This window comes from Tupaia chinensis, unplaced genomic scaffold (assembly GCF_000334495.1).
Source record: "Tupaia chinensis unplaced genomic scaffold, TupChi_1.0 Scaffold142351_1, whole genome shotgun sequence".
NCBI lineage: Eukaryota > Metazoa > Chordata > Mammalia > Scandentia > Tupaiidae > Tupaia > Tupaia belangeri.
The window spans coordinates 182541-195079 of record NW_006202199.1 but is presented as its reverse complement, the minus strand read 5'-3'; the positions used below and the strand labels follow the sequence as shown (position 1 = coordinate 195079).

The following is a 12539-nucleotide window of genomic DNA, read 5'->3' as shown; positions in this document are numbered from 1 at the left end:
TTGCTATAGGGTGCATGCAATCAGCAGAGAGACAGAAAGTGAGAAACCATCACTCATGGTGGATATCCATGCTGCAATCCACTGTCCTCTAATGTCCCATGAGATTTTGGGCACGCAGCAACACCCAGCGTGAATTTAAAAACTGCCAGATCCAGGACTCGAAGCACAGTTGACCACGTTGAAGTCCAGCAACATAACCAATACACCATTTGATGGTCCTGATTTCAGTAATTCTTAAGTGGGACTCAATAATTAGATCAAATTTCCACTGAGAGCATTACAGAACCTGAGGACAAAGATAATTCATGGAATGAAGGAACTGATGACCCTTACTGAACCTACTACACCTCCTAGTTTCCTCTCCAGATACTATTTATTTTTCATGAACAGTATTAATCACACTTTCTCTAGTTACTGGTCAAATAAGTCCAAGACTCTTTTCTCTGTGTTTTAAATTTTATACACAGAACGGAGAACAGAGTGCTAAAAATTATGTCAGTTGTGTATAATCACAAGAATGGTCAGAAAATACAGTTCAGTGAAGATCATTTGCTTTAGCCTCATTATCTGACCAGGGTATCTTTAATTAAGGCCACACAGGTAACATGTTTTTAGAACTGATTTGCTCTACCAAAACACACCGATGCCAGTGAAGGGAAGTCCCTTTAGGATAGGATGGAAAACTTTAACTTTGCATCGTAAGGAACATAATTATTGACGCTGACCTATTAGTAGTCCCGTAGATTCTCATGGTTTTAATCCCTAATATTTAAGAGACAAAGGTTTACAGCAAATTCAGTGAGACTCATACCATAAAGCAACAATGAACTTTCAAAAATCTCAGTGAAATCTAGGTAAGCAAGGTATTCTAATTTATTTTTATATTCAATTTTAGCAATAACAAGTATTTATTTCATTGATCAAATTACAATTTTCAACACTTCTTAAATTTTAACTCCTTCCTTATCATCATAGCTCTTCTTAAAATTGAGTGCTATGGAGGAACTAGGATGAGACACAATACTGCAATTCATCTGACTTTCTGATTATTAGGCAAAATTTAAAATCATTTGAGTAAGATCACTTAGAAATTCTTCTGATTAATTCAGGCATATCAATTGAAAGGTATTTTAGCTTAACTAAGCAACTACTTACATGGCTTATGTTTAATATTAAAAAAACAAAAGATAGTGACTCAGCAGTAATACAACTGGACCAATAATAGAAAAGGCTTTTAGTTCAAATTTTGGAACCTCCGTGAGCATGATGAGTAAGTATGTGCCATGGTCTGAGTTTACTGAGACTAGGATTAGATTGTGGTATGGAAATCCTGCTTTGGGTGCCTGTCCTTGTCTCTATTTTGCTCTCACACAGAAGATACAAATGGGAAAATGTCAGTAATGATAATAATACAATTTTCAGCCAATGCCTTTCTTTTAATGCATTCATGATTAAAAAAATTATTTGATCTTAGAATTTATATCAGTTAGGGACCAGCAGAATACATAATGGTTACATTGTTGGACTCCCATGTACTCGACTATGGTTCAAGTCCTAGACCCAGCAATATAAAACTCACATTTGACACACGTACACCTTGGCACAAGGTCTTGAGAGGAGAATGGAGAAGTGATTGCCACATGGCCATCGTTCCTGGGAAGGCGGGGTAGGGGAGTGATTTTTCGCTTTCTGTCTCTCTTACTCTCTGTCTCTCCATCTTAACTACATGTCTTATTGCAAAAATCTCTGAAAGAAAATTGAATTTATATGATTAGACGTTTCAGGCAGTATATTTTAATGTGTCTCAAACTAATGAGAAGAGATATATTTTAAAAACTGGAATTCAAAAATTCTTTTAATATTTCCAAGTTTTTCTTTTTGTCTAAGTGTCAGAAAATTAAATATAAAGGTGAGCTCAATTTTATTTGTTAGCTTTTAATCTACTGTGGCATAAAAGTAGTAGAAAAGAGTCAATTCATATAAAAGAAAGACATCTAAATTAATTTACTTGATAATTTTTAAATTTTGCTTCATAAACTCTTTTTTTCCTTTATTATTTTTCATGTTTGTTTAGGGCTTGTGAGTTGCACAGAGACAGAGAGAAAGAGAATGAAAATGGGAAAGCGTCATCCCAAGGGATATGACCACACCGCAGTCCCTTCTCCTACTGAGATTTTCACTGGTCCAGCTTGTTTTTCAAGCAGCAGGTATGAGAATTTTACTCCCCAGTCTTCCATGTGTAATACAGTTGCCTAAATAACCACACCACCTCCTGGCCTCTCTTTTTAGGTGCTTTGAAAGTTAACAGCAGAACAATCAATCAAAAACAAGCAAACAATAAAAACCTACCCTAGGTCATCATCATAGAGCACTGATAAGAATGATTACCACATTTTCTTCCTAGCATTTCATAGCTCTTTTCACAGAAGTATAAATCACGAGTAATGTCAAAACACTTAACAATATATGAGCAAACTGAGCAGATACTTTGGGAAAGAAATTATACATAAGAAATCTAGATTGTGTTGGTATATATAACATGCTCAAGATTAAGGAAATGGAGGTTTATACTATCAAGGACACATGGTTAAAACGTTATAAGTAGCATTGATGAGAATTAAGACTAACACAGAGGAGGAAAAAAAAAAAGAAATAACACCAGAAACAGAGAAAGTTTTTAGAAAAATGGGTATAACATTCAAAAAAGGAATGAGAGAGATGATAAACTATGGATATTTCTTTTTTAGATAACCGAAGTAATTTCCTCTAAAAATGAATAGATTCCTTAATCTTTACTGATCTTTATACAATTTGAGAGATACAAATTTAACATACTTATACATAATCCCCCTTCATCTACGATTTCCAGTTTCAGGTAGTTACCCACTGTCAATCAGGATTTGGAACTTTTTCATGGCTTTCCAAGGTTCCATGATCTAGCATCACACAGACAGGAGATTCTTTTCTGAGGTTATCATTGGAAGATGAACCACAGCCTATTGTTACCTCACAGTGCCTATGCCATTCACCTACTTCCTCTCACCATGTAAGCACTTATTATCTTATATACTCACAAGATGGGCAAGTTCACTATAATAAATATTTTAAGAGACAGAGATATAGAAAGACCATATTCCCATACTATTGTAAGAATTGTTCTATTTTACTATTAGCAGCTGTGTTGAATCTCTTATTCTGCCTAATTTACAAATTAAACTTTCATAATTTCCATGTATATATTGGGAAAAATAGAATATATTATAGTATTCAACATTACCTGAAATTTCAGACATGTATTGGAGATCTTGGAATATGTGCCCACAGAAAGGGGAGAGTAATTCAAGTATGCGTTTACTGGGAGAATAAAATCTGTTTCCTCAGTAGGAGAAAAAAACAACCTACCCATAGGAAAATTTATTATAAATTCAGTTCAAAGAACTTTATCCAAAAACTGAAAAATTATTTGGAAACAATGAAAGAACATTATTCTTGGATAAATTTATAAACACAACACATTTCCACTTAATCATCCTCTCCGAAATTTTGAAAACTTTCTTATGAGTCCTAAGGGTCACAATTTTAGAACATAAAGACTAAAACTTTAATGGAATAAATGTCCCTTTGAATTACATAGGGGAGTATTACAGATATAGCAGGGGAAGTTTGAAGAAGCTCTTCCATGTGTTATAGAAGGAAAAAATAATGAGAAAATTATTCATTTTTAATTAGAATTTATATCTACACAATTCCTATCTCAACAGAAAAGGTAGACATGACCAAGGACAACCTCTCCTTAACGGCTGAGTTTATCCTCACAGGATTTTCAGGTCACCCAGAGCTAAAGACCCTTCTGTTTCTAGTCTTCTTTGCCATCTATCTGATCACTATGGTGGGCAATCTTGGGCTAGTTGTATTGATTTATATGGAGCGTCGTCTTCACACGCCAATGTACATCTTTCTGGGCAACCTGGCCCTAATGGATTCCCGCTGCTCCTGTGCAATTACTCCCAAGATGTTGGAGAACTTCTTTTCTGAGGACAGAAGGATTTCCCTCTATGAATGTATGGCACAGTTTTATTTTCTCTGCCTTGCTGAAACTGCAGATTGCTTTCTTCTGGCGGTGATGGCTTATGATCGCTATGTGGCCATTTGCAATCCCCTGAAGTACCACACCATGATGTCCAAGAAACTCTGCATTCAGATGATCACTGGGGTCTACATAGCTGGGAACTTGCATTCCATAATTCATGTGGGACTTCTGTTTAGGTTAACTTTCTGTGGGTCTCATCTAATCAATCACTTTTTTTGTGACGTTCTTCCATTGTACAGACTCTCCTGTGTTGACCCATATATCAATGAATTGATGCTACTTATCTTTTCTGGGTCAATTCAAATCTCCACTATTACCGTAGTTGTAATCTCTTATCTCTGCATTGTTTTCACAATATTCACAATGAAATCCAAAGAGGGACGTGGTAAGGCCTTGTCAACCTGTGCATCCCACTTTCTCTCTGTCTCAATTTTCTATGGTTCTCTTCTCTTCATGTATATTAGACCAAGTTCAATTAAAGAAGGGGATAAAGATATACCTGTTGCTATTTTTTATACAGTAGTAATTCCTTTTTTAAACCCTTTTATTTATAGTCTAAGAAATAAAGAAGTGATAAAGGTAATTAAAGGAATTATGACAAAGAAAAAAAATATGTAACATACTAAAACAAATACCTCCTGTGGTAAACTGATGATAATTTGATAAAACAGTTTAACAATAAAGGTATACTGCAAAATTAGACCATAAAACTTTGCATATAAAACAGTAAATCATAAAACATGATCAAGTATTAGTTCATATAATTTTATCCAAATAAATTCAAAAATTAAAGAATCTAATAAGATGTGCTCAAAATCTAAGCTACTAAGAATGAAATAAATAATTATTTTTGAGGGCATAAATTGATTCAGAATGTAGTCACCCTAGTAACTAATTTTTATAGAGTGTAATTGTGACAATCAACAAATGCAACCAACACTAGGAATAGAAGTCAGAATATTTAAAGGCAGTGTCCATTTAAAATTAATTATAGATTTTTTGAATCTCAAAGCATAATTGTGTAAACTCAGTGACATTCCAAGTTTTGAAATGTAACTCCATTTTTTAAACATCCCTATCTGACAGAACTATTTGGTATGTTTGAATTAGATTCTCAACTTCCGTTGAGTTTATGAAGAGATTATGTTGGAATATGGGTTCATGCTAAAGTTTTATTTTCTAATGAAGACCATTTTCATCCTCTGTGATAGTCATTTACACTCTCAACTTCTCTGAAATAAAGCATCTCTATAACGGAGTTTATCTATTTCTTACTGTAGGAGAGTTTATTAAAACTGAAATCCCCATGAATTTAAATGTTTTCATGTAATTTGACTTTTTTTTTGTACTTCATGTAAAATGGTACAGTGTCTGAATGTGTTGATTAAATCCAGTTGTTTCTATCCTGATATCACTCTTTATCTTGTTTATTATTATGAATATCTCTAATGTATATTCCAATGAGTATAACTAGTATGTTTTTATAATTCATAGAAAGGTCAAGTTACTGTTCAAGTATAAATGAGAAAATAATTAATACTGAAACAAAGGTATTTACTCATCACTTTTAAGTACAAATCCTCTAAATTCAGGTGGTAGCACAGTGGTAGTGCAACTGGACCCACGTGGGAAGGGTTCTTGGTTCATATCCTGGGACCTCACTGAGCATACTAGGTCTGTGATCTAAGTCAGCTGAGACTGAAAACAGATTGCAGCATGAAGGCCCTCTTGGGCCTTTCTTGGTGTGTGTGTCTCTTTCTCCCTTTACCTCTCTCTTTTAATGGAAGAAAGAAACTTAAATAAATATGAATATGAAAGAAAATTATTTACAATGATTATCCTGTCTCCTAGGTACTTCACTAGACTTTTATTCAACTATCTTCTCATCTGTATGTACAAATAACATGTATATATAAACATGTATGTAATACATATATATTGTCAATAACATCATGATATTTTATTCATAAATATTTTAATACATATGTAAAAAATTTTCTAGATAGTCTAATTATAATTATTATCCCCAGGAAACAACATAAATAGGCATTTTATATTCAAATTTTTCTCAGTTGTCCCAAAATTGTTCCCTGTAACAATTTGTTGAACAAAGATTCAATTAAAGGTGACAATTTAATTTCAGTTATTATAATTTAGTCCCCTTCAACACAGATGAATCCTCTTATAATTTTTTCTTTCATGGCATTTACTTTTTTATATGTTTAGTCAGAATTCTTATAAAATATCCCATAACATATATTTTTTGTTTCCTAATGATTAATTCAACTTTGGCAACAGGTGTACTAGGGGTTCTTTTTTCATCATGAGAGACCCATAACATCAAATTGTACTGATAGCCTTGATGCTCACTCTGATAACTTATTTAAGGCAATGTTCATCAAATCTTTCAATGGTAAACATAACCATCTTCTTTTTATTCATTAAAATCTAAACAACTGGGTGATACACTGATTTTGTTGCCTAATGTTTTTCCCCTATGGTTTTGACATCTATTGACAATCATTCTATGGGGGTGATACAGAAACAGAAAATATTTATAAATACCAGATACAGTGTATATATATATAAAATTCTGTTTAGTGATAGAATTGTGGCATTTTTTTTCCCAGTTGTCACCTGGATTCATTCTAAAGACCTTTCCCTGAAAGAATGCTTCTTTTCAGTTACTTCATAATAATTTTAGGATCTTTTTGGGCCAGCAGGAGACACGGTGCTTAAGACACTATATTTTCATATGGGCAACCAAAGTTGAAATCTCAGAACTATAAGCTTGAAAATCATGCTGGGTAAATGTGCAGGTGTACCCAAACTCTCAGGAGGAGAATGGAAGGGAAAGGATTACAGCATTGCTATTCCCCTTGGAAAGTGATTCTCACTTTCTCTTTCTTTCTTCAGTGAATACATGCACTCTCTGGCAAAACCTAAAAAAAGAAAAAAATGAGAACATTTTTTGTTTTCTAGGAACTTACTAAGATAGCACTAAGAATTCATATTTGTGACATACATATTGCCCTATAAAATTAACAACTTACAGCAGTAAGATAGATTTTTTTAATAATGAGTTAATGCATAATTTTTTAATATGTACTGAAGCCCATATTTTACTAAAATCTATAGGCTTTAACTAATAGTCTCAGTTCCAGGGCACCATTTAAGATACCACATTATGTTTAGTCATCATTTCTGTTTAGACTGCTCTTGGCTATGACAATTTTTCAGCCATTCCTTGTTTTTGACAAGCACTATCATAACATGACTCATAACTCAAAGTTGATGTAGAACATCTGGTTGAGGTTGTTTATGAAGTTTCTCTACTGTAAAGTTACTCTTTCTTACTTTCCATACTGTACTACTTGGAAGGATGTCACTATACACAGTCCACACTTAAGGAGTCACGAATGATGCACCAGCTCTATACTCTGTAGGCTATCTGCATTATGTTATTTAGAATCTTTATCACAGATTTGTCTACGTTTACTACTTGTGAATTCAATAACTGACATCACTTCAAAGAAATTTGCAATAATACCAGAAACTTAAACTTGGCAAGGAAGATAATGAGATGGCTTTGGAACTAGCATTTAGAACTGACTGTGACAACACCCAGACAGAAAGTTCAGTGGGATAATGAGAGTAGATAACAAAAACAGGAGGAAAGAAAGTACAATTTCCTTTTCTACTCTCCATTTCCCTCAGTTGCACATGTGTCCCCTTATATCATGTGGCATAAGATTTATCCACATAGTTTACTATTTATTTTAGTTTAGGTCTTGTCATTTCAACCTTTCTGGTTTTGATCGATCATGGGATCCTACTTGTCCTTCAAGGCTCATCTTTAATGACATTTCAGTTGAGAAATCTTTGTTTCTTCTCCCAGTCATCATTCACTTCCTTTTTTATATGTTTATATAATTTGTTTATGTTTTTATAACAACCTGATTGTACTCTTATTAGCAATATATCTTCTTACTCAACATTCACATGATAAGTTTCTTACTGCAATCCATTGTTTTATTTTATTTATCTTTATTATGATGGTAATTATTATTAATTTACCACAAGGCACATGCACTCACCAGAGAGAGACTGAAAGAGAGACTGAGAGAGAGAGAGAGAGAAAGTGAGAAACCAAGTCACCAGCTCCAGGACTCAAACTGCAGTTGGCCATGTGGGAATCGTGTACCTTAACCATCATGGGTCTCAAGATCCATTTCTAAAAGGAAATTTTTAACCCAATCTCAATGATCGCACCAATTCCTATTCTACCTATTATCTTTTCCAGTGCACTAGTAAACTGTAAGTACTTTTTTAAGAATCAAAAATTTTAGCAATCCATGGAATACGTATGTACTAATGATCTGGCTCACTTTGCATAGAAAAGCTACAAAAACCTATAAACTAATCTCAATTAAGTATATTTAATCAAAAAATATCTAACTTAGGGACATTACTTTCAAGCCTGAAAGTGAAAAGTATGTGTTAGTGGCAAGAAAATACTATGTATACCAAAAAGAGGGGGAAAAAATTTTGATTTTATAGATTAGGAGGCCTTTATAGAGAAGAACGTATTTGAGCACAAATATGAATAAAATTAAGAAAGAGAAGTTGTTAGAGGTGAGAGAGACATTTCCAGCATCGTCACCTAGAAAAGTGCTCACAGTCAAGGGAACGCCATGATCAAATTCCAAAATGAGGAAGAAAGCAAACTGAGGAGATACAGACAGACTGTGGAGTGTCTACAATTCCAAAATAGAGAAGTTTATTTGGGTCTATCTCTCTGTTTCTCTTACACATGGGAGCAAGAAATAAAAACTAGGAAAAAATGAAAAATAAAGTAATGATGGGTGCCAGCAGATGGCGTGGTGGTAAAGGGAGCTGGACTCCCACATGGCCGACCATGACTCCAGTCCTGTCCCAGGGACAATAATGCTCACTTTCCTTTCTCTCTGTCTCTTTCTGATCAAATTGATAATACCGCTTAAGTTAAATAAAATAATTCAAAAATGTCATAATAAACAGATAAGATAATTTTTAAAATTAGTCATTTAATTTTATTATTTTTTATTATAATCATTTAATTTGACTGGAAAGAGACAGAGAGGCAAAGAGGAAAAGTGAGAAAGGAAGCCATGGGATCAGCAGTTAACATAATGGGTATGTCACTGGACTCTCACGTAGTCAACCGTGATTCTAGTCCCGGACCCGGTGGCTTACACTCACACCAGGTGCATGTGCATGTGTGCCCAAGATCCCAAGAGGAGTATGGAGGAGAGGGGATTGTGGCATGGCCATCACCGCTGGGGGGTGCTTTCTCTCTCTATCTCTCTCTGTCTGTCTGGCAAGTGCACATGCCCTATAGCAAAAAAACCTCTCCAATAAAAAAAAAAAAATGAGAGAGAGAGAAAGGAAGCCACTAGGTCCAGGAAGTGAGCCACTGTCAGCCATGTGGGAGTCCAATTCCCTAAACCTATGACATCTGCCTGTCAAACAATTAGAATTCTTGAGCATATCAAAGAAGTTCCTTCACTCAAAGCATATATGCTCATCATAGGATGGAAGGAAAGTGACCAGTTACAGATTCTAACAAAGATACGAATTAAATGAGAGGGATTTGCCGTATGAAGGAACAACAACAGGGAAAGAACCAAAAGGCAGCTGATATGAACAGAAAAGAAAGAACAATGATTTCAGTAATTCTTAAGTGAAACTTGATAATAATATCAGACTGACTTCCATCTCCAGACCCCTGGCCTAAGGTAGGAAAAAATGAAAAATAAAGTAATGATGGGTGCCAGCAGATGGCGTGGTGGTAAAGGGAGCTGGACTCCCACATGGCCGACCATGACTCCAGTCCTGTCCCAGGGACAATAATGCTCACTTTCCTTTCTCTCTGTCTCTTTCTGATCAAATTGATAATACCGCTTAAGTTAAATAAAATAATTCAAAAATGTCATAATAAACAGATAAGATAATTTTTAAAATTAGTCATTTAATTTTATTATTTTTTATTATAATCATTTAATTTGACTGGAAAGAGACAGAGAGGCAAAGAGGAAAAGTGAGAAAGGAAGCCATGGGATCAGCAGTTAACATAATGGGTATGTCACTGGACTCTCACGTAGTCAACCGTGATTCTAGTCCCGGACCCGGTGGCTTACACTCACACCAGGTGCATGTGCATGTGTGCCCAAGATCCCAAGAGGAGTATGGAGGAGAGGGGATTGTGGCATGGCCATCACCGCTGGGGGGTGATTTCTCACTTTCTATCTCTCTATCTCTCTCTGTCTGTCTGGCAAGTGCACATGCCCTATAGCAAAAAAACCTCTCCAATAAAAAAAAAAAAATGAGAGAGAGAGAAAGGAAGCCACTAGGTCCAGGAAGTGAGCCACTGTCAGCCATGTGGGAGTCCAATTCCCTAAACCTATGACATCTGCCTGTCAAACAATTAGAATTCTTGAGCATATCAAAGAAGTTCCTTCACTCAAAGCATATATGCTCATCATAGGATGGAAGGAAAGTGACCAGTTACAGATTCTAACAAAGATACGAATTAAATGAGAGGGATTTGCCGTATGAAGGAACAACAACAGGGAAAGAACCAAAAGGCAGCTGATATGAACAGAAAAGAAAGAACAATGATTTCAGTAATTCTTAAGTGAAACTTGATAATAATATCAGACTGACTTCCATCTCCAGACCCCTGGCCTAAGGGACACTGAGGCAGAGCCACCCCACACGCACCAGCTCCAGCCCTGGCACCCCCAACCCCAGGTACCCTCTATCTCTCTGTCAGACAAGACCATCCCCAGTTCTACAGCAAAATGAACTTCCATCTCCAGACCACAGGCCTAAGAGACACTGAGGCAAGGCCCCTCATTCCAGCTCCAGCCCTAGCACCACCAACACCAGTGACACTTTATCTCTGTCAGCCAGGTGGGCATTTTTTTTTTCTCTTCTTCTTCTATTTGTTAATTATACACTTTTCCTTACCACACAGGACTGCCCCCAGCTCTAAAGCAGACCCCACTTCCATCTCCAGACCCCTGGGGAAATGGCATAGCACGCAACTTACTCTTTATTCTCCTTCTTGCTTTCTTCCCTCTTATTTGACTCTCTCTTCCTCTTTCTCCACCATCCCAGAGGGACTAGATAGGTCTAAAATCACAGTTCTTAAATACCCTAGTATTGTAAGACTCTCTGGGCCCCTCTCTTTTACTGAACCACCTGCACAAATGGAGATACTGCTCTTCAGACACCTGAATAGAATACTCCTCCTCAGACCACTTTGGCACTCATCAGTCCTGAGCAAAAGGGAAACACACTTGCTCCTAGTCGAAGAAACATTCTCCTAGAAGGTATTCCAAAGTGAATACATCTCCCAATGGCTAGAAGTAAAAGAAGATACTCAGGTCTGAATAAACCAGGAAATATGTCTCCATCAAAAGAACACAGTGACTCCTTTCCATTTATAGAAAAAAAAAAGAGAGGAAGTTACCAAAATGTCAGAGAAAGAATTTAGAACATTCATGGTGACAAAATTCTATGAGTTGAAACAGAAAAGAGACAATGAACTACAGGAGATTAGGAAGTCCTTCCACAATATGAAAGAACAAATGGAAATGCTAAGAAAGAATCAGATAGAATGGTTAGAGATGAAGTCTGTAATACAGGAAATCAAAAAGTCTCTCAAAAGTATTAAAAGTCGATTAGACCATGCTGAAGATCAAATCTCTGACGTAGAAGATAAAACATCTGACCTAGAGAAAAACATCAAAAGGATAGACAAAATAACAAAAAAAAAGAGAGAGGATAATATACGAGAAATCCTAGATGCCATTAGATGCCCTAACAGATGAATAATTCATACACCAGAAAGTGAAGAAACTAATATGGGTATGGGCAGGTAAAATCTATTCCATAAAATGCTGGAAGAACATTTCCCAAGTCTAGAGAGGCACTTAAACATCTAGGAAATACAAAGGACCCCAAATAGAATCAACCCAAGAAGATCTTTCCCAAGGCACATCTTAGCCAGACTGATAAAGACCACAGATACTAAAACTTGCAAGAGAGAAACAACAAGTGACTTACAAAGGTCATCCCATCAGGTTAACACTGGACCTCTCAACGAAAACAAGGAAAGAATGGGAAGACGGTATTAAAAGTGTTAAGAGAGAAACAATTTCAATTATATCCTGCAAGATTATCCTTCATATAGGGAAAAAAAAATTAAAATCTTCTCAGACAAACAAAACCTGAAAGAATTTGCCGACACCAGACCAGGTCTTCAGGAACCCCTGAAAAACAATTCCAGGAAAACTAAAGAATGAACAGCCAGGGAACCAGCAGTTAGCGTAATGGCTATGTCGCTGGACTCCCACGTAGTCGACCACGGTTCGTGTCCTGGACCTGGTGGCTTAAAACTCAC

The 12539-nt window shown here is 35.8% G+C and overlaps 1 protein-coding gene across 1 annotated transcript; it reads left to right on the top strand.

The window, feature by feature from the left end:
* The first annotated feature begins 3772 nt into the window (after positions 1-3772).
* On the top strand, positions 3773-4708 carry LOC102477534 (olfactory receptor 5K3). The gene has a single exon (XM_006163488.1). It carries the CDS (start codon positions 3773-3775, stop codon positions 4706-4708), a length of 936 nt encoding a protein of 311 aa, XP_006163550.1.
* Positions 4709-12539: the final 7831 nt, after the last annotated feature.